The 22,238-nt window shown below is 42.5% G+C and overlaps 1 protein-coding gene and 1 long non-coding RNA gene across 2 annotated transcripts in view; both read left to right on the top strand.

Moving 5' to 3' along the window:
* The window catches only part of LOC134798016 (protein disabled), a 38,337-nt gene extending 22,301 nt beyond the window's left edge, over window positions 1-16,036 (top strand). The window contains exons 10-24 of the mRNA XM_063770350.1: window positions 1,666-2,259; window positions 2,706-2,900; window positions 3,621-3,778; window positions 4,601-4,694; window positions 4,980-5,907; window positions 7,347-7,505; window positions 8,171-8,267; window positions 9,198-9,415; window positions 9,596-9,746; window positions 10,218-10,291; window positions 11,759-11,840; window positions 13,088-13,390; window positions 14,428-14,628; window positions 14,923-15,045; window positions 15,271-16,036. Coding sequence (XP_063626420.1) covers window positions 1,666-2,259; window positions 2,706-2,900; window positions 3,621-3,778; window positions 4,601-4,694; window positions 4,980-5,907; window positions 7,347-7,505; window positions 8,171-8,267; window positions 9,198-9,415; window positions 9,596-9,746; window positions 10,218-10,291; window positions 11,759-11,840; window positions 13,088-13,390; window positions 14,428-14,628; window positions 14,923-15,045; window positions 15,271-15,439 — 3,546 coding nt within the window. The 3' untranslated portion in view covers window positions 15,440-16,036. The remainder of the gene's footprint in view (window positions 1-1,665; window positions 2,260-2,705; window positions 2,901-3,620; window positions 3,779-4,600; window positions 4,695-4,979; window positions 5,908-7,346; window positions 7,506-8,170; window positions 8,268-9,197; window positions 9,416-9,595; window positions 9,747-10,217; window positions 10,292-11,758; window positions 11,841-13,087; window positions 13,391-14,427; window positions 14,629-14,922; window positions 15,046-15,270) is intronic.
* Window positions 16,037-16,191: 155 nt separating this feature from the next.
* Window positions 16,192-20,918, top strand: LOC134798303 (uncharacterized). Its single transcript, XR_010145173.1, has 3 exons — window positions 16,192-16,280; window positions 16,762-18,166; window positions 18,950-20,918. It is a non-coding gene; the product is annotated as an uncharacterized LOC134798303 (long non-coding RNA).
* Window positions 20,919-22,238: the final 1,320 nt, after the last annotated feature.

The following is a 22,238-nucleotide window of genomic DNA, read 5'->3' as shown; positions in this document are numbered from 1 at the left end:
ATTTTAATTTGAGAAGGAGTAGCTAAATTTCGTCAACCCATCTAAGAACTATTTGGCTCAGTTTGTAAACGTTCGCTTTTTCTGTTTGCACAGAGGGTCTGGGTTCGATCCCCAGTAATTGTATGCTGGGATATTATAACTTTTTGTATTTTTTTACACATAAATTTCGTATTGTTTTTCTTTAATTTACTATACACCGTGTTTTTATTGAATTCCGTTAACTTCGGAGTATAGTTAAGTACGTTTATAAGAACTAAATGGCATAGTTAATTTTCAAAAAAAAAATTTTTTTTTGTTTTCTTTTTTGTTTTTTTTTTTTGTTTAAAAAGTAATTAAATGTAGCATATAGCGTTGTTGTAACACGGGCATTACATTTAACTCAACCAAACAATTGAAATCTGTGACATATCAATGTCATTTCGTACATCAATCGACCGAGATTGTACTTAAGTTTAGTAGCAAATGTATGAACTCATTCTAAACACTAATCAATATGTAAGCCGGCCCTAAGGCAAGTGTACACGCTTGTAGAGGCCTTATAGTAAAAAAATAAATTATGGATTATCTCCGAAATGGACTTAATTAGAACATCGGTGTCTTTGAGAAAGTTACTTGATTTAAGCTCAGGAATGCACCCTTGAAATTAACGGAAATCAAAAAAAACACGGTGTATTTAAAGCTCTTAGCACCATGTTATTTCAAGCTCTGCTCGCGAGGTCTACAGCTCACAGAGCCACTAGTTACTTAGCTCTAATTATTAGTTCGGTAAAGTAAAACCAAATTTTCAATACAACCGTATTTAGTACCAGCGCTGCGACCTATCTCTCGAACGTTATTAGACTAATATTTACTATATATGTTTCCAAGACAACACACAAATAATTTTAGTCTAATACCGTTCGAAAACTCCCCTTTTAAACCGAGCCCCACACGTATGCATGTCCCTACTGAGTGTTGTCTGTGTATGTGCGCTTACCGCGACCTTCCCAATACTCCACAAAGCGAGTCCACCGAGTAGTACCCAGCACCGCCGTCTCTGTCGCTTCTCCGCCCTACGATATTAGACTAATATTGTTAGTGTGGTGTCGTGAATATCTGTTTCTATATCCGAGATACTAAATTGACAGACGTAATGTAAAGAAAATGTGACCAAGCCCTCTAGTAGTCGATGCCAGATTCGTCTTTAGCTTTAACTTCTATGTCACGGTGACGGTGGCACCCGTCCCGATTTCTTGATAATGAACATTTAATGTTTGTAGTTTTTAACCTCCGACGCATTGATGTCTATTTGTATAACCGTGTATAACCTTGTGTTTGTCAGTGTGTCCCAAACGGATAGACTGATTTGAGTACGGTTTTCCGTAAATTATTTGTGATAGATATATCTACGTTGACGTAAAGGCGTAAGCGACTTACATTTGTCGTAAATTTGTCAGTAAATTGGAAGAAATGAAATGTTCTATTCTAAAATCCCATTAATATGTACTTTAGGAATATTTACTGGTTAATATCTGACATAAAACTTCAAGGAGTTCTAGAACACAACCCTAAATGTCGGTTGAGAATTTGTGATATAGAAACAGACGCCTACAAAATGACACTTATCCTATTACTATTAGCCTAATATTCAGAAACGGGCCGAATGACCCCAAACCTGTGTTACAGGTCCGGACATCGACGGCGCTCGGTTACGACGTATTCACCGAACTAGACCCCCTCGGCACGGGCCGGAGTAAACCTTACGTTGACAAAAAACTCTTCTTTCAGGAGCTCAAAAATCCGCCAAAGAAAGTGCTCAAAGATCTCGTCCCGACCACTCAGTCTCTCCTTACCGAGATGTCAGAAAGAGAGTACGGTCAAACGACTATGACGTCATTGACGCGGCACTCTGGTGGCACAGTTTCTATCGGACGACCGTTGTATTCCGCCGGGAATTTTTTCGCGCAGATCGATCCGTTCGAGGAGACGGATCCGTTTGACAGCACTGATCCTTTTTCGGACTCGTTTAAGGAGGACCCCTTTACGAGTATGCAGGAGTTTCCGAAACAGAGACGGAGTAAGAATTCGATTATGCGTGAGGAGTACGGTCGGAAGCTTGATAGAGCGGAGTCGCAATCGCAGCAGACGCAACTGCAATCGCAGTCGCGGCCGGAAACGCAGTCGCAAGTACAGATGGAGGGGAAGAATGTGTTCAATGGGCCGCTGCAGGTTACGCTGCCGCCCGAGCCCATTCCTAAGTCTCCTAGGCTACAAAGACAGGTACTTTCTTCTAAATTCCTTTCGTAGAAATATTTGTGTACATGAGGCAATAGATGTTTTTGGAATTGCTATAATAAATAAAATGTCATTAAAATGTAGATTCGATATATCATAATTAGACGAAAGTGAGGCGGTTGAAACGCTCGGATGTATGTGTATATTTTATTTTTCTATACAATTTTTTTTTGATCTATAACAACTTCATTTTCCTCGAACTTTTTAATCCTTGGAAAGGTTTAATATCTTTTTTCCGGTTCCCCAAAATGTTTCTGAGTATCATAAATCGAGCTGCAATTATTTCTTCATAATTAACCTAAAACAGTCCTGTGAATACGATCAAAAGTGGTAAAAAATATCATATCAGCCAGACAAGGTGTATAATAGAATCATTTAGGCACAGATTTTCCATTTTTAACGTCTTATCTACACACTTTCTTACTTTTCAGAACACAGACACGAGCACAATCCGGCAACGTCCACAACCCAGTTCCAAACTAAACGCAGAAAGCGCTTCCCCCCCACCCCCCCTACCTCCGAAGAAAGTCGGCGAGCTCACCGTCACCCGCCCCCCGCCGCGGCCCCCTCAGATAGAGGAGGAGGGCCCGCCGTTGCCACGGCCGGCTAGAAAGAGAGAGCCTCTGGTAAGCATCACTTCTCTCCATTTAAAGGTACTTAGTTGAGCTCACAGTAATCCGCCAGCCGGCTCGGCCACCAAAGAGGCAAAGATCGAGGCGGACCCGCCGCTGCCGCGACCAGCTAGAGGGCTATTCATAAATTACGTCATTAGTGTCATTACAAATTGGGGGGGTCTGGTCATCGGATGATGGTAGCATGACGTAGGAGGAAACGGGGCATAATTTCAAAGCATGATTTTTGGATGATTTTAGAGGGGGGGGGGGGTCCAAAATCGTCATAAATAGATGACGTAATTTATGAACAGCCCCTAGGAAGAGGAAACCTCTTGTAAGTGGTATGGGGTCTTCAAAACTTTGAGGGCCGTAGCCAGGCCTCCGTTTCCATCGTTTCGCGCATATTTCGCTTAACTTGTCGAACGACCATCATACAACAAACTGGTGCAAAGAAATTTGACCCATATTGATCTGTAGTAACACATCTGATACTGACTCGCTACGACCCAAGTTGAGTTAATAACACACGTGTGATACTTAGGCGCTCAATTGTCTAAGATTTGATAAGAGATACTAAAGTGTCATTCTATAGAACTTGCTAACTATGTAAACAAACCGCCATACTGAAATTATCATTCAGTGACAGTTTCAATATGGCGGTTTGTTTACATAGTTAGCAAGTTCTATTGACACTTTAGAGCTGTAACCTTATAAAACAATATATGTTTGCAGGCGGACCGCAGCAAGAAACCTCGTCTATCCTCCGCGGCTACAACAAGCAGCGAGGACGAGTACTTGTCGCCCGCCCCACCTCCCCTGCCCGCCGCGAGACGGTTCGACATTACCCTCAGTCAGCTACTCACTTGCAGTATGGAGGAGTTAGCGCACAGGTACTGTGTTTTTATAGGAGGTACATTTAAACATATGATGGTGATGGTGGAACTGAAACGTGCCGCCTGGCCGCTTACTGTGTGCCTCATAAGAAGGCTCAAAGTCACCCAAAGGGCAATGGAGAGGGCTATGCTTGGAGTCTCTCTGCGTAATCGCATCAGAAATGAGGCCTTCCGAAGCAGAACCAAAGTAACCGATGTAGCCCTCCGAATCGCACTTAAGTGGCAGTGGGCGGGGCACATTGCCCGTAGAACCGATGGCCGTTGGGGCGGAAAGGTTCTCGAGTGGCGACCACGTACCGGAAGGCGCAGCGTGGGTAGACCCCCCATAAGGTGGACTGACGACCTGGTAAAGGTCGCGGGAGACCGCTGGATGCGGGTGGCGCAAGACCGGTCATTGTGGCCCTCTTTGGGGGAGGCCTATGTCCAGCAGTGGATGTCCTCTGGCTGATATGATGATGATGATGATGACGTTTAAAAATCAGTCTATTCTAGCTACTATTCTGGTGTAATTTGCTCTGTGATATGATTTCTAAGAATCATATCACAGAGTAAAGAAATGTCTTCTGTACAATACGTAACAGCAGGTCGGTCGCGTTCCGACGGTGTATTACAACTTTATTAACTCACATTTATAGACGGGTCTATCGCGAATTTATTTTCTTAACAGCGAAAACGCGAAAGTTTTAAATATTATGTCTTACAACTTTGACAGAATATTTGACCCAACTTCTTATAGACTTAGGTACGTACTATAATAGACTAATTGCCGTTTATTTGAACTAAAAAGAGAAGATACACAAATAAACATTTTATTTTCAGGTTAAGAGTTCCTGCGGCGACGTTGTCGTCCATGACGCTACCTCAACTCACGGATTACCTCCGGTCTTACCTCGCCGCCGACAATGATAGAGCGGTAACTTTATTTTATAAATTAATAGGTAGTAGGTATGCTGGAAAAAGACCTACGAATATTTAAATCTATGGACAAAAAAATACGGTGCCAAAAACGGCTGGCACATTTTGACAAATGAATGAATAAAAACATTGGCATTAACTAAAACTCTTACTAATAAGGAATATGCCAATTTCTTCATTACGTTATTAAGTCAATAGAACACCAAGAGCTCAAAAAACTTGTAAGACATGACTATCCACTCTTTTGTTCCAGTCTACATATGACATTTTTCTTTCTTTACAGCATATCCACATAGAACCTTCACAATCAGACAAAGAGAAAGACAGACCTCCGCTTTCGTCAGCGATATCGACCACAATATCCGAGAAACCCCCTCCAACTACCTCGTCAGTTACGTCCATATCGTCCGAGTTCAAGCCGCAGTTTGAAGATAACTTCGCTCCGACGGAGACGGGCGAATTCGTCGCGAACTTCGACGATTTCGACAAGAAAGCGAACCCAGGCTACGACCGATACGCCGCCTTTAGAGAAATACAGGAACAAGAACTGCAAGCTAAATCCATATTAGATCCTATTGATGATAACGCCGAAGAACCTAAACAGGACTCTGATGAAAAAGAGGAATTAGCCGCAATAAACGATATAATGATAGCCAATCAAGAAATAAAGGAAAATAATAGAAGCCCCTTAAAAACGTTAGATGAACTAACTTTAGACTCTTTCAACATGTTCAGAAAATCGGTCAGTCCGAAACCGACGCAGATCGACGCGAAAATCGAAGACATAAAATCCGTTATGAAGAATTTGCAAATAGAACAAGCTAGAAGATCTGTGTCGCCTAGAGAAAATAACACAGAAGTAAAAATTGAAGATAATAGCGATAGATACGCGGCGTTACGGGAAATAACTATAACAGAGCCACAAGACGAATTCGAGTCGTTACCACCCGAAGCGCCTAAAGAACGAAAGCGATCTGATGAGAAATCAGATGGGTTCGATAACAGTGACTTCTTTGACTGTATTGACAACAGCAGTCTGTCCTTCTCGCACGTGGAGGAAGCGTTCAGGAAGAGCCCGGTGGTGAAAGAGAAGGAAGAGGTGAAGGAAAAGCCAGTGGAGTTGGCGCCTGTGAGGGATCTGCAGCCGCCGCAGAGGCTATCTACGGGGTCTATTAGCGATGTGGCTAGCGGGTCGTCACCGGACACTAAAGGTAAGAATATCATTTAATTTTAGGTTGGACATTTACCCCCTTATTCATAAAATTTTACGGGTCTGATTTAATTCAATTATGTTTTATCCCTTTCTTACAAATACAAGTCAAAATGACAGATAAAGGCAAACGATTCATAGCTAATTCATGCTTGTAATAGTGCTCGGAAATTGCAATTCGCGCCGCCCGAAATGTAGTTGCTTTGCGGTTTGAGAAAGCAAATTTTGATAACATTACTATGACTATTTATAATCATTAATTTCTTGTGAATATTAACTGATCGGCCTTAATTGAGAATACTAGATCAATTGGCCGTATAATCGTTTTCTCCCTTAAAATGGGCACTCATTGGCCCCGCAATCGTCGAGACGTGAGTTTGGTACGTATGGGTGACGGGAGACTGTGTGGGCTGTTTCGTCGATGGCTGTCAGTTGGTGCAAAATGCGCCACGTTTGGGCAGTCTGTTGTTGCTGTGCCGTGAATGCAGTCTTAAAATGACGAACAATTTAGATTTATTACTTAATTCAAGGTCTTAATACAAGCGCTGACGCCCTACAGGTAAGAGCGTACGACTTGCAATTCGGAGGTCGCGGGTTCAAACCCGGCTCATACCAATGAGTTTTTCGGAACTTATTATGTAAAAAAAGGAAAACATCGTGAGGAAACCGGACTAATCCCAATATAAGGCCTAGTTTCCCTTCTGGGTTGGAAGGTCAGATGGCAGTAGCTTTCGTAAAACTAAAAACTTGTGCCTACGCCAACTCTTCGGATTAGTTGCCAAGCGAACCCCAGGCTCCCATGAGCTGTGGCAAAATGCCGAGACAACGTGATGAAGATGATGACTTAACACATTCGACACCGCGTACCCGAGTCTCGGGCACTCGTAAACTTTACTCAGATGCCGGCATACCCGCTAGTCGGGCAAGAGCTATAAACCTACACGCGACGCCGAAGTGCCCGACAGGCGGGCAAGCATTGCATCTTCACTACCTCAGGGCTGCCACTGCCACTAACAGAAAAAATTGTAAGTCTTCTGATTATTATGTGGTCGAAAAGTTGGTATAGTTGATTATTATATTTTATTACTTCACTTTGTATTTTTATTTACTTTACCTAATGCGATTACAAAATAAAAATTCTTATTAGTTGGTTACGTGAAATTGCATACAAGGGTATGTATCAATAGGAGTTAGAATTAGGAGAAGAACAAAACGGGGAGCCTAAACAGATGAGACAGCAGATTTAATTTTATCCACGTACTTATACGAAAGTTACTTGGCACAGCCCTGAGCGTCCGCCGCTTGCCCGACTAGCGGGTTCGCGGCGTGCGGCATTGAGTTGCACGTCGTTGCCCGACTAGCGAGTACTGTCGGTTTCTGGGGTATTGTTTGAAATTTTGCCTGGTTGCGAAAGTGTTAATTGAAGGTGTATTTTGTTAGAGAAATGTGTGTCGCGCGGCGCCGGGCGGGCCGGGCGCTGGGCGGTGCTGGGCGCGGGCGCGTCGCCGTGGTCGTCGGACTCGCGCGACTCCGAGCCGCGCCGCGCCTGGCGGGGCGAGCGCCGCCGCAAACACCACAGCCCGCCGCCCAAGGGCACCGGTGAGTACTAAGCCAATAAGTTCGCCTTTGTACTTCTTACTAATTGTATGTTATTTTTAATATGTCTTTTTGTACAATAAAGAGTTTACTACTACTAGTACTGTACTGCACCAGGCGTGCCACTCATTTGATTACCAACCGATAAACCGTTTCTCATGATCTGAAAGAGGGTCATTGTTCTAAAACGTGTGCAGAAATAGATACATTTCTGCACTAGAGCATTTTCGCGTACGATTTTTTTTACGATAAACTATTGAAGTTTGGTGGTCATACAATTTCCATTCTGATATTTAACTCCCCATTCCATAAATAACGATATTTTTTCCTAAATTATTAATAAAGTACTCTCAAAAAATACTATAAAAATGTATCCAAGTTTAAAAAAAACACATGCATTTTACTTTCCTCGTATTTAAAATAAAAAGTAGAGTGTTTAACTCGGGTGAAAGGCATCTTTTCAGCCTCGGACTATTGGCCCTCCCACTGCGTTCGAGCGCCAAACTACCTCAACAAAAATGAGTGCCTTTCATCCATTGGTTAACAATCTACTATTTCATAGCAACCTGAGGCCATAACCACAGCAGCGTTAGGATCACGAGTATAAAGGCGTTGGTATGGCCCGTCCCCAACGGTAAAATGTAAACCGCATAAACCCCTTGTTGCAGTGCAAACATCGTCATCGTCACGTGACGTGTCGCCGTGGGACGAGGAGCCACCTCCGAGCCGCCTACAGCGGCCCCCGCTTCGCGACAGGGAATCTAGGTATGCTGCCTTTCAATATTATCGTGTTTTCACGCTGTCCGATCCGATATCGGATGTAGGATCCTACATCCGCGTGGTCAGGCCGCGAGGGCGCGCCCGGGCGCCGTCTTTAGCGGTCTTGCAGCCTGACCACGCGGATGTAGGATCCTACTACTCGCTTCTCAACTCATGGTAGGCGTACTGGTCCAATATTTTTTCTCGATCGTTATAGTCAGGAAGTTTAGTTTAGTTGCCAACATGCAAACTGAGCCTCTATTGCGTTGAATAGAAAGTAAAGAGTATTGTCTTCGGTTACCGCGATAGTTACTAATGAAATAAAACCATTGAAACGGATTATATCGCGTATCTTCTTCTTCCTCGCGTTATCCCGGCATTTTGCCACGGCTCATGGGAGCCTGGGGTCCGCTTGACAACTAATCCCATGATTTGACGTAGGCACTAGTTTTTACGAAAGCGACTGCCATCTGACCTTCCAACCCAGAGGGGGAACTAGACCTTATTGGGATTAGTCCGGTTTCCTCACGATGTTTTCCTTCACCGAAAAGCAACTGGTAAATATCAAATGACATTTCGTACATAAGTTCCGAAAAACTCATTGGTACGAGCCGGGGTTTGAACCCGCGACCTCCGGATTGAAAGTCACACGCTCTTACCGCTAGGCCACCAGCGCTTTTTTTTTGGATTATATCGCGTATATTGAATTCATACTACATCCCGACATTCCCGACGTTTCGAACCCTTTACAGCGTTCACCCCTTGAACACGAACGCTGTAAGGGGTTCGAAACGTCGGGATGTAGTATGAATTCAATATACGCGATATAATCCGTTTCAATAGTTTTATTTCATAGAAAGTAAAGCTTAACAGAAATTACATTATACCCCTATATTTCAACATTATTACATTACATTACACGAATGGTATTTCTAGGCACAACTCATCGCAAGGCTCAAGAGAATGCCTAGACTCCGGCAGTGGGCGAGAGAAAGACAAAATACGCGACAAAAGAGACAGCCGCGACAGAGACAGAGATCTCAGCAGAGAGGGACGGGAGTCTCGAAGGGATTCGGGCAGCGGCCGGGATCGCCGTGACGTCAGCAAAGAACGCGACCATAGAGACCACAGGGATCGTCATCGGAGGAGTAGAGGTTAGTTTACTATGAAAATTAAAATAGTTATCTCCAATAGTTATATTGTCCAATGTCATTGCGTCTCACTTTCTCATTAAGCAAAATGTGAGACAAAATACACATTGGACCAAGATATTGGACAGATGGAATACCATCACTTTGTCTATGAATGATATCAATAATAATTTTCTTTTTCAGATAGGGAAAACGACACGTGGGATCGAGAAAGAACATACAGCAGGGAGAGAGAGCGAGACAGGACGTACAGCAGAGAACGGCCGAAGGATTACAGGGATAAAGAAAGGGACAGACATAGGATGCCGCGGCATTCGTATGATGAGGAGGATGAGTAAGTCATTGTCTTCTTTTTTTTTCATTTGATTCGAATTTAATAAACTTTTTAATAAATAACTTAAATAAACTTACTTTCTGAGGGTTTCTTAATACTTAGAAATAGATTTACAGCACTTTCGAAATATGTCAACCAACCGCGACTTTTTTATCTGTGTATGAAATAGCTTGAGTGTTTTCGGCAGAAAGCTACACTTGCATGTTTTAAAGCAGAAAAAATGGCAAAGTTAATTTTATATTAAACGTAATAAATAAAAATCTCACGATATTGAAGCTTATAAATTTCTCGTATTCAATGATAATGTTATATTTTCCACCATTTTCGAGAAAAGCCGGAATCGGCAGACTTCGTGTTAAACGGATTCCCAAGGTTTTCCTAATAAACATAATACTCGCGTCTGCAAATGCGAGTATTTTGTTACCACAACAATAAGTAGTATTTTCGTAGTGTAATAAATTGATTATACAGTTACAGCGACGGTTGTGGGTCTGGCAGATCGTCTCCCAGGGGGTGGGGCTCCGACCAGCGGTGGCGAAGTAACGGTAAGTGGTACATACGTGGGCCATACTGAAACTTTCTGGATTCTGACTTATGAGAAGACTTATTTTTTCTAAGTGGCCAGTCCAGGAATTTTCGGTATGACCTAAGTGCAATACAATAGAAATACTCTTTATTGCAGACCTCAATACAGAAAACAATACAATGAATACAGCAACTCAAGAAGTGGTAAACAAAAGGCGGTTTTATCGCTAACTAGCGACAGTGGGGGGACACACTCCTCCCTTCGGTCATTCTCGGGTCCGTTCGGCTCAGCATTGCTCCGAGCAATTATTAGGGTTCGCACAGCTTGACGTCCCTTTGCGTGCACGACCACAAATAAGATAATGGCTTGAATTTTGACAACCCTAAATAGCCGTAAGGGATAGCTCCATACATTAGAAAGGGACAGCATGATTCGACCCTGAATCGCTGTGAAACTTCGCTTTTGTAGGATGTGTCCTTTCTGTACGTTAGTACTATTATTTATTCCGTGCTAGCAACCGGCCCCGGCTTCGCACGGGTACACACATTATACACCTAAACCTTCCTCAAGAATCACTCTATTGATAGGTGAAAACCACATGAAAATCCGTTCAGTAGTTTTCGAGTTTATCACGAACATACATACACACAAACAGACAGACGCGACGGGGAACTTTGTTTTATAATAAGGTCTAATGAAAAGCGATACAAAAAAGCGATAGTGGTACAGTCACCTGCAATAAAATATTACACGAGGGCCGCAAAAATACCTGACACGATCTTATTTGTGGAGCCATAAGAGCGTGTCATATATTTTTGCGGCCTTCGAAGAGTAACATATTATTGCAGGTGACTGTCATATCCAGGTCATCCCCAAAATGAGTCACCTAAGTGATTCTATTCGACTTGTCATCAGCTGGCAACATTGCTGATTGCGCTGAAGACTTTCAAGGCATTTCGCACGTACCACGTCAGCCAAGAAAGTGGTCTACCACTTTTCGACTCTATCATCTGATTGATAGAGTCGAAAAGTGGTAGACCACTTTCTTGGCTGACCGTACCTGAAAGATATTAGATAATGTTGTATTTGTTTTATAAATAATTAGCCGACTATATTTTAATACTTATTAACACAATTATCAAATTCAATAAAGTGCTATCCAGGATTAGCAGTGGCGTAGCTAGGCGTGGCCGAAGTGGGCCGTCGCCCACGGCCTCGCGCCCCAAGGGGGGCCTCGCGCGAGACCCCTTCGGGCAGTGAAATAAAAGGGCGTCGCAGATGCGACTTCGCCAACGGTTAGATTAGTTCACGCTACGCCCCTGAGGATTAGATGGAATAAACTGATAGCCAGATCGCTGACATAGTCTGCTTACACTTATCGCAACCTAACTTATTTTTAACTCTTTAAAAATCTGACTTCTTACATATCATGTTTGATAGAGTACGTGTAAAAAAACACGGTGGTTTTAATGAGTTTATTTTGCAGAACGAAATTACGGGTCATTGGGGTGGCGTGAGTCGAGGCGGCGGAATGAAAGCAGACAGGTGGACGAGCTTAGCGAACGAAGGTAATTGATTCAGTAAAACTAGAGGTTACAATTTTTTTTTATTAGCCTATTAATGTGTCCCACTGCTGGGCAAAGGCCTCCCCTCTTTCCCGCCACTTGTCTCTGTCTAATGCACACTCGCGCTACTCCACGCAGAATATATCGAGGTTGTCCCGCCATCTCCGTTTGGGTCTTCCTCTGCCCCGAGATCCATCCTGTGGGATCCAGTCCGTGGCATAATTATTATGATTAAAAAAAGTTGTAGTTCGTAACAATAGTTATTGGTTTTACAAGGGGGCAAAGTTGTTGTTTAACCGCTCGTGCTAATATTGATACCCGAGCAAGTGAAAGATTCCAAAATTGAACCACGAGCGTAGCGAGTGGTTCGAAAACTGGAATCTTGAGCGTTGCGAGGGTTTCAAAGCACGAGGGTTAAACTAAATTTGCCCCGAGTGAAACACAAAATTTTTCACCACACCAACCCGAAGCAAATATTAAATGTAAAATATCAAACAAAATCAAACCAAATCAAATCCAAATGAATGTTATTAAATATTTATCATCCAAAATCATCATTTAAAAGTCAATTCTACCAGCAAACATAAGAAAACAACTCAAAATTTGCATTTGATTACTTTGCCTCACATGTGAATAAAATGCAACTTTGCTATCTGTTTTTGAAGTGCAAAGTAAGCCTTTCCGAGCTGGTGTGGTGAAAAGAGAATTGAGTGTATAGAGGCGGATTGTCAAAGTAGATTATGTAGCCACTGTAAATTTACTGCCATCTTTAGACAGAAGATTAAAACTGTTAGAACGCCATTTGAGCTTGATCTTTAGTATTTCACTGATATGTGTTAACTGTTAACATGTTAAATATTAATATTAACGCCATCTACTCGACACTAGGCCAAAGGTATGGTGCAATCTTTTCGAGCGATGGCGCCATAACCTACAGCCTACTCTCGAGTAGATGGCGTTAATATTAATATTTAACAAGTTAACACATATCAGTGAAAGAATAATGATCAAAGTCAAATGGCGTTCTAACAGGTTTAATCTTCTGTCGAAAAATGGCAGCAAATGTACTGTAGCTACATAATTTACCATGACAGTAACTCTCTATTTCAAATTCTCTTTGTTGATACCAAAATCGCATAATCTGACAGATGGATTTACCCGAGTTTGAAGTTAAGCTACTCAATTATTATGAGATTTATGAGTAAAAAAGTGTACTTCGTAATAAAGATATATTTACATGTGATCTTCAGGTACGGATCGACGCTCGGCTGGCCGTCGCGTCGCTCCAACAATAGTTCCTCCCGTCGCGACTCCGATCGCGACACCCGCGACCCCCGTGACCCTCGCGACCCCCGCGACCGTGACCCCCGTGACCCCCGCGATCCTCGTGAACCCCGCCGCCGTTCGAGACGGGAAGATCCCCGGCAGCGGCGCGACTATCGGTTCTCGAATGATTTCTCGCCGCGGGAGCGGACGAGTCCGTTCGATAATGACTTCACAGAGCCTCCGCCCGCGAGGAAGAAGGCGCCTTATGCTAATCTGGAAGGGACGAGGTGAGTTATGGGGTCCCTTGTTTCACATAAAGTTTTAAGTCATAATGTATTGTTTGTCATATTATCATTAGTCCTAAACTGAAACCATTAACTTTTCAGGAATTTCGTAAGGTTATCCTATAGATAGGTTAGGTTTGTTTTATGGCAATCCTGAAAAGTTACACGTTTCTGTACCAAATAAATTATGACTAACGAAAATGCGGACAAACAATACATTACTTATGACTTAAAACTTTTTGGGACACAATAGAGACACGTGAGTTATTAATATGAGTCAGTATGATTCACATCAAACCGCTGTAATTTGAAACTATACAGAAGTTACATTTCATATTTCAATGACAGCGCCAATGGTAGTGACCTCGTGAGTACGGACGCGCTATTGGCGTAATATGCTACATTTTTTTACCTTCCTTCCTTTCTTTAAAACACCTTTCGGACAGTCCAATTAAAACCGTCACGATCTTCGAACAACACCGGCTTCCGGCACGTCGGAAGGGAAGAGCCCAAGCCAGTGGCGAATTCTTCTTTGCCGCCCTGGGCCCCAGGCCCTTTAGCCGCCCCTTTCGCAGCACCCATCATATTAACTACATTTTAAGTTATTTCTTGTTATCATCAGCGAATTTTTTGTCACAATTTGCCGCCTTAGGCTCGGGCCTACTGGGCCTTAGGACAAATCCGCCACTGGCCCAAGCGATATCTTACCGTACAAATCGTTCTGCCATTTTTTTGCGGGGAGAAACGTGCACACAGTCACACTTCTCACTACATACAAAATCCAATCTGTACTGATGACACAAATACATAGAAAATGACACACGTCAAAGACAAATCTTGCACACCTCGATCTTTTTATTGTGTACGGATGAGTCACAACACGCATCGCGTTAGTTGTGTGCATGCACAGTTGATCTTGTACCCCGGCAGAGGGGAAATAGTGCGAATGCCGACTCCCTTCCGTGTTGCTCGAAGGTCAAGATAGCCCCACTTTCTTGCTTCGTATGGTGTCAAAATTTTAAAAACTTCATTTTCCTCAGATTCGCCTTCGAGTCGGAAGAAATCACCGCATCCCCCCTCTCGACGGGCAGCGCGCGGCACGACGAGTCGACGTCGCGGTTCCGCTTCGACTCGGACTCCGTGTCGCCGCGCTCCATGTTCGAGGACGACTTCACGCTGCCCACCCCCCGCGGCCGCACCGCCTCCATCGCCGAGGAGGACGAGGACGTGCCTCCGCTGAGGTAACGTACTAGTAACACGGTCCCTCGACTCGGACTCCGTGTCGCCGCGCTCCATGTTCGAGGACGACTTCACGCTGCCCACCCCCCGCGGCCGCACCGCCTCCATCGCCGAGGAGGACGAGGACGTGCCTCCGCTGAGGTAACGTACTAGTAACACGGTCCCTCGACTCGGACTCCGTGTCGCCGCGCTCCATGTTCGAGGACGACTTCACGCTGCCCACCCCCCGCGGCCGCACCGCCTCCATCGCCGAGGAGGACGAGGACGTGCCTCCGCTGAGGTAACGTACTAGTAACACGGTCCCTCGACTCGGACTCCGTGTCGCCGCGCTCCATGTTCGAGGACGACTTCACGCTGCCCACCCCCCGCGGCCGCACCGCCTCCATCGCCGAGGAGGACGAGGACGTGCCTCCGCTGAGGTAACGTACTAGTAACACGGTCCCTCGACTCGGACTCCGTGTCGCCGCGCTCCATGTTCGAGGACGACTTCACGCTGCCCACCCCCCGCTTTAAACATGAATCGGTTAAAATTTTAAAGTGGACGCCACTCCGTTTTAATGCATTTCTGGTCCGATGGCGTTGAAAATCTGTTTTTGGAAAACGACAAGTTCGTGTCGAAATACATGTGTTTCTATATTTTTCAGGCCCAAGCCCCAGCCGACCCACAGGGACATCAATAAATCGGAATCCGTCAACATCTTCTCCCGCGAGTCCGATCCGTTCGAGAGCGACGATTTCTTCGCCTGCACCGGCTCGGACCGCGCCGCGCGCCGCGAGAACTGGCCGGGGGACTTCCAGGGGTTTAATGCGTGAGGACGCGTTCGCTTCGTCGTGTGACCATAGACAGAATAGTGGACTGGAGTCTACATGTCTATGGTGTGACAGACGGCGTGAAGAGTAGCGAAGACTTTGTTCGCTTTGACGTGTTGAAAGAATGGTGATGGATCCGACCGCGCCGCGCGCCGCGAGAACTGGCCGGGGGACTTTCAGGGGTTTAATGCGTGAGGCAGAGTTCGCTTCGTCGTGTGACCATAGACAGAATAGTGGACTGGAGTCTACAATCTACATGTCTATGGTGTGACAGGCGGCGTAATGAGAAGTGAAGACATGGTTCGCTTTGACGTGTTGAAAGAATGGTGATGGATCCGACCGCGCCGCGCGCCGCGAGAACTGGCCGGGGGACTTTCAGGGGTTTGATGCGTGAGGCAGAGTTCGCTTCGTCGTGTGACCATAGACTAAATATGGATGGACTCTAGGAGTACATTCTGTATGTCTATGGAATGACAGACGGCGTTTATGAAGAGTAATGAAGACTATTGTGACATACAGAATAGTGTGACGGATCCGACCGCGCCGCGCGCCGCGTGAACTGGCCGGGGGAATTTTGAGGGGTTTAATGTGTGAGGACGAGTTCGCTTCGTCGTGTGACCATAGACAGAATAGTGGACTGGAGTCTACAATCTACATGTCTATGGTGTGACAGGCGGCGTAATGAGTAGTGAAGACTTGGATCGCTTTGACGTGTTGAAAGAATGCAGCCGCGAGAACTGGCCGGGGGACTTTCAGGGGTTTAATGCGTGAGGCAGAGTTCGCTTCGTCGTGTGACCATAGACTAAATAGTCGGACTTGTCTATGGTGTGAAAATACTTGTTATGTTTTGGCGTGAAAGACAGAATGGTGTGACGGTTCCAGACCCGGTGGCCCAGGGACTTCCAAGGAATCAACGCGTGAGGAGGACGTTTCATCGTGTGATCGTAGTCTGGATGGACGAAGGGAGTACATCCTATATGTCTATGGTGGGACGGACATTTTTGAAGAATAGTGCTACGCTCCGTCGTGTGGACTCCTGGAGTGCAGTCTATACGTCTGAGCCATGCGCCTTGTCAATGGCTATCATAGACAGCTAAATAAATGCAGATCATGGCTGTGGTTGCGGAAGGTTTTCAGAAAGTATTAACTATCTGAAACCTGATTTCCTCTTTTATAGGCAATTCGATCTGAAATCGGCCAGTTCCATCTGAAAGATTTCTGTAACCATAGCTTATATCTGTTTGTCAGTCAGTGAAAATCCGGATCTGAATTTAGATGTGTCTTTGTTGGCCATTATAAATTTGTGTAACGAAAGAGCGTTTAAGGACCGAATAGTGAAAAGTCTTGCCATATAAGGATCTCACCTTAATAGTGTTTTTTTTTTTAAATGAACATAGAAATTTTGAATATAAAAAATGTGGTTATACACCAATCATATCATAATTGACATAACAGTTTTAAAACTATTATGCAATTCCATAAAAAGTACACAAATAAGTTCTAAACTTGACTACGAAAAAAAACATAAAAAAAAGGAATCAATGGCTAAAAAACCGTATCTCTTATATTCAAATATCTATGAAACTTCCTTACAATGTTTCATCCTTAAATAGTGAGAAGCGTTACTTCTCCGTCTGAACTAGGCCTTAGTGTAAGTACTATTTATACTTAATTTATTTATACTGTAAAGTCTAGGCTATGCACCCATCGACCATTTTTCATCCTAGTATTATTAGGGGAATTACAAAAGAGTGACCGAATTTTTCCTCGCAAATTTTTCTTGACACATAACTCTGAAGATTGTTTTGTTTCGATATTGATAGAGGGCAAAAAGTGTATTTTTTCACGCCACTGTTCGGAAATGTGGCAATAGATGGTCTAAAACCAAGCTGGAAAGTAGGCAATAGCTGTAGCACCTGAACCACCACTACTACAATGTTTCATTGTTATCATCAACTGTCATTGGTGACGGTTCGCTACAGCAATGAGTATCATTTAAAACATAAAAATCAATAAAAGGTCCTTTTCACCCAAATTTTTCCTTCAAAAATAAAATTAGGTTATTTATAGGGCCAAATTTCTTGTTTAAAAAAAAGAAATGTCAAAACAATTCAGTTCATTTTTTTAACAATTATCCATTCAGTTCACGCTTAAGGCGTTTTTTCCTTTGTAGCTGTTTGTGTTTTTTTTAGCAAAAACGCTTCTAAGTTTGGAGTCGGTTTGAAGCAAATAACAGAAAAACGCCTCTTAAAAGTGATAAAAAAGTAAAAAAGGCGGGATCATACTTACTGAATTGGATAGTGTAAATTGTGTTTGACTAAAAAATACAAGAAACACGTATCTACGCTCGCTATAAAAATGAGTTCTTCTAGTGAAGAAAATGATATTCTTACGCTGACGCCTACCGAAATTCAAGAGACAGCACAGGCAGTGGCTAGTAATTTGCTACCAGTAGTTATGCAAATGTTTTCTTATTTCCTTGCAGTAGTCGTGAAAAGCACTATGTAATGCCTCGGCCGGAAACGCTGAAGATGGACTCGTATTATTTGAGGGCCTCCACTGACGTGTCGGCCCTCAAACGCACTCGTCCATCTTTTAGCGGTTTTCCGTCCTCTCCTACAATGTACTATTTCATTCTTATTTTACATGTTCGTTTTATTACTCCCATATATAATACACACTTCTGTAGGTACCTGTAGGAAACAAAATAATCCTTGGGACACTTAGTAGGTATTAGGGATGTACCGACTAGTCGCCGACTAGTCGGGAAAGCCGACTATCCGGCCACATTTGTAGTCGGCGATTAGTCGGCGACTAGTCGGCAAAAATGGCCGATTAGTCGGCACTTTATTAGTGAAAGAAAAACAGAAAAAAAATGAAATCATCAGTCAATATTTACCATATGTTTTATGTTTATTTTACTAAAATACCTATTCAGGGTGCATATTACGAAAACTTTTGTTCATATAATTGACCGTTTGATCGTTATCATACGTTGATGGGCTGGTGTTTTCCTCTACAGGGTGTCCACAGGTCGATCTCAACTGATTCTCGTGTAATTTCATGTGCAAGTTCGATAGTTATTTTTTTTATTATTATTCAATTTTTTTTATGGTGGAGCCATAAGGAACTATTAATGTTATTGCAAAATTTAGAGACTTAGTCAGGGCACGTTGCTCGTAAAGACGCTGACCACAGGGGATAGGTTCTTAACTGGCGACTACGTACGGGAAATAGAGCCTAGACCTAGACCTCCTGCAAGCTGTACTGACGGTCTGCTCAGGATCGCAAAATAAAAGAACCAAAGACAGAAATTGAACGATGATTCTTGTGATAGATCTTTGAACCTGTAGAGAACAACTTTTAGCCAAGCTGAATTATGATGAATAGCGCAACGAAACTAATGATCTGGCCGACTAGCCGACTAGTCGGCCGACTAATCGGCCATTCGAGCGCCGATTAGTCGGCTAGTCGGCTAGTCGGCCAAATCAATAGTCGGTACATCACTAGTAGGTATGCTTTTAAAATGTTGCATATGACCCTTTGACAGTCCATTATATGTTCTATGCTTACAGATGTGTAAGTGCAAAAAGTTTTCGGAAAGGAAACAAAGGAAGCTTTCATTTTACAAATGGACAATTTCGATTCCCAATATTCCCATACAAAAATACGAAGTCTTCGAAATTATTTAATGTGGAAATTTCGTATTTTTGAAATCTTTTCCACGGCACATCAGTTAAATGCTTACCTACTTTATGGGAGTAAAAAAAATGCTTTTCGAAAATCGCGGGCACTTTTTTGTAAATCCCCACAAGGCGTGTATGGGTTAGAGCGGGCTCAGCGTACATGCCTGACGCAACCTGTGATATGTATAAGCGACGCCCTTCTGCTTCGTTGATGCTTTTATAGTGCCGTAGTTAACTGGTTACTATTAGGAACCTGAGTTATTCGCAGCTCACACGAGATTCAAATAAGTCAGGCATTTTCATCAGTATAGAGCACAGTCTACAGATGTAGTGAACAATTCTTTGACATCGTATTCTCTCGGACACGTTGAACCTTAAAACTACCACGATACAGCCGCTTTTTAAACGACATTGTTGCTTTGGCACGCGCTCAACTCGGTAGGCCACCGCTCGCACAAAAGTACCAATGGCTTTTGTTTAACAGATTGGGTCTTAAACGTAAAAATCATTTGAGAAAATTCATACTTTATTCGTCATCCTACTTCAATTAACCTCAGTACCTACTTTTTAGGGTTCCGTACCTCAAAAGGAAAAAACGGAACCCTTATTGTACTGAGACTGACTGAAATAACACGTTAAAGTGCGTTTTCGTGAAAATACGATGGTAAAGGAGTATTCACTACATCTGTACATAAAACACCACTGAATGCTGCCATTTAATGATAGAAATGCTTGTCAAGTACCTACACGAAAATTAAGCATAAAGTCAAAAGATTCTAAGGCCGTCTATTCACGGGTGGTGCAACCGATTGCGGTAATTCCGGTCGAGTACATAAATATGCATAATTTTTTTCACCTTATTGCAATGGATTAAGGTGAACAAATGTGTACATATTTATGAACTCAACTGTGACTAAACCACGGTCCTTTGGGACGGCTACTTTCTACCGGTGTCAGGTTAGCCGTTGCAAAAAGTCGAAGACTCCGTTTTGCTATTTCACTTAACATTTTTAACGCGGAGTATATGTCGCAAAATACCGTGAAAACGGGTATTAAAAAGTTAAAATTGGCGAGCGAGAAGTTTTAAGGTTCTGTAGCAAAACTACCGTTTTGGGCACAAAAGCTTTGTATTTATATTCTTATAGCACGTTTGACCAATGGGATTTCAGATGTTTCTGCTGCCTTCCAGCGTTTTTGTATGAATCAAGTATTAATATAATCCATTTACTTTAAGTAGAACTTGTTTGTAAGGATATAATTATTGTTACAAATGTAAAAGTACCGTTCAATTTTTATATTAGACCCCGTTTTCTTTCACTGCAATGTCGGCGAGTTTTTAAATGAGCATTTAATAATAAGTAGAAAGATCCTGTAGATAAATTTATTCATAGCATTTTTCTGGATTTTTTATAGTTTTCATGGTCAAGAGATGGAAATTGGATCAGAGATGGGTCCAAATGTAAGGATGTATATAGTTGGTCAAGCAGATCTTGTCAGTAGAAAAAGGCGGCAAATTTGAAAAATGTAGGCGCGAAGGGATATCGTCTCATAGAAAATTTGAATTTCGCGCCCTTTTCTACTGACAAGATTTGCTTGACCATCTATAGTTTACCTTTTAATATGCTTTTTTAAGTATGTAAATGCATTTCTTACCAAATAAAGATTCATTAAGTTTTGAACTGAAGATATAAAGAATAATAGTTATAAAGTAGCACTGTGAATCATTTCTGTGATATTTTATTTTGATTGTGATGCTTATTTATTATTCTGTTTTTTATAGGTTTGACATGTTTTTATATCCCAATGGACTGTATTTATACTGACACTTTTTTATTTGTTTGTTAATTTATTTGTTACTATACAGATGAACTAATAGACGTGCGGCACCATACAAGCGTTTGTGGCAACAAAATAGTAGTTAACCTACAGTCTGACAAAAAAGAGTAGAATTTAAAAAGTGGCAGTACTGTAGTGTCGTCCCGTTTTCTTATATAAATTGGTTACAAAGGGACGACACTACAGTATTGCCACTTTTTAATTTCTACTCTTTTTTGTCAGACTATAAACAGCGCGGACACGTTCTTATAGCGGCGAACCTTTATTTTCATCTTGCTGCTTTCAATTAGATTGAATTTAATAAACCGTGTACCTCTTATACTTAGAATTAGTGTTGGTAAGGACTCGAGCCTTTTGAGTCCTCTGCCTCAAGACTCGACTCAGTTTTTCAGGCTCTTATAATTAGGTCTAAACTCGAGTTCTTTTCAACTTGTTAGAGACCCGAGTCTTTTCAGAGAACTCTTGATTGTTTTACAATAAATTTCGAAATGCATTGCCTTTATGTAAAATGTTTGGATTACGTACACAAAATCATACAATAACGCTTAATTTCTTTACTGTTATCTAGGAAAAACCTATACAATTGTTGACGGAATCTTTAGTCGGTGGTTCGAGTCCTTTTGAGTTGCTCTTAAAAAACACCCAACAAAGGACTCGTCTCGGGACTTAAAAGCCTCAAAATTTTTTTAAGCGCCGAGTCTCGTAAAAACGAGCTGAGTTCTTCAATTTCAGACTTAAAGGACTAGTTCCTATCAACACTACTTAGAAACGGTGTCCTAACCTCCTAAGGCCCAGCCATACCAATGAAAAATCCATAATTTGCCACAGGATTTTGAACCTTTAGTGCAGGGAATAGAGTTGATTTTGGTTTTGTTTGAAAATTTAACGAAACAAAACAAATGCGACTCTGTTACAATTGAATATGATTTAAATTGCATCGAACTGAATAAGTACTTTAGGTAGGACCTTGGGCCTTAGGAGGCTAACATAGTCTACCACACTCACAGTTAATTTAGGTTGAGGTTTACGACCTTATTGCAATACTATAAGGTTTACAAATGGTTAGTTACAATCCGTGTCAATGGCGCCATCTAGTTAACTTCTGCTCTGACGTCACAAATCCTTATTTGATTTTGCACGTCTTTAGGTTCTATCGCCTGTATAAATATAATAAAAACCTAATCCATTCATGTAGAACACCATATACCTATTTACTGTAACGTATCTCCAATATAAAATACTCGTAAATATTTTATAGCAGTCAATGATATTCATGTGAA

This window comes from Cydia splendana, chromosome 16 (assembly GCF_910591565.1).
Source record: "Cydia splendana chromosome 16, ilCydSple1.2, whole genome shotgun sequence".
Classification (NCBI taxonomy): Eukaryota; Metazoa; Arthropoda; class Insecta; order Lepidoptera; family Tortricidae; genus Cydia; species Cydia splendana.
The sequence above is the reverse complement of the archived record's forward strand: the minus strand, read 5'-3'. Positions and strand labels throughout refer to the sequence as shown.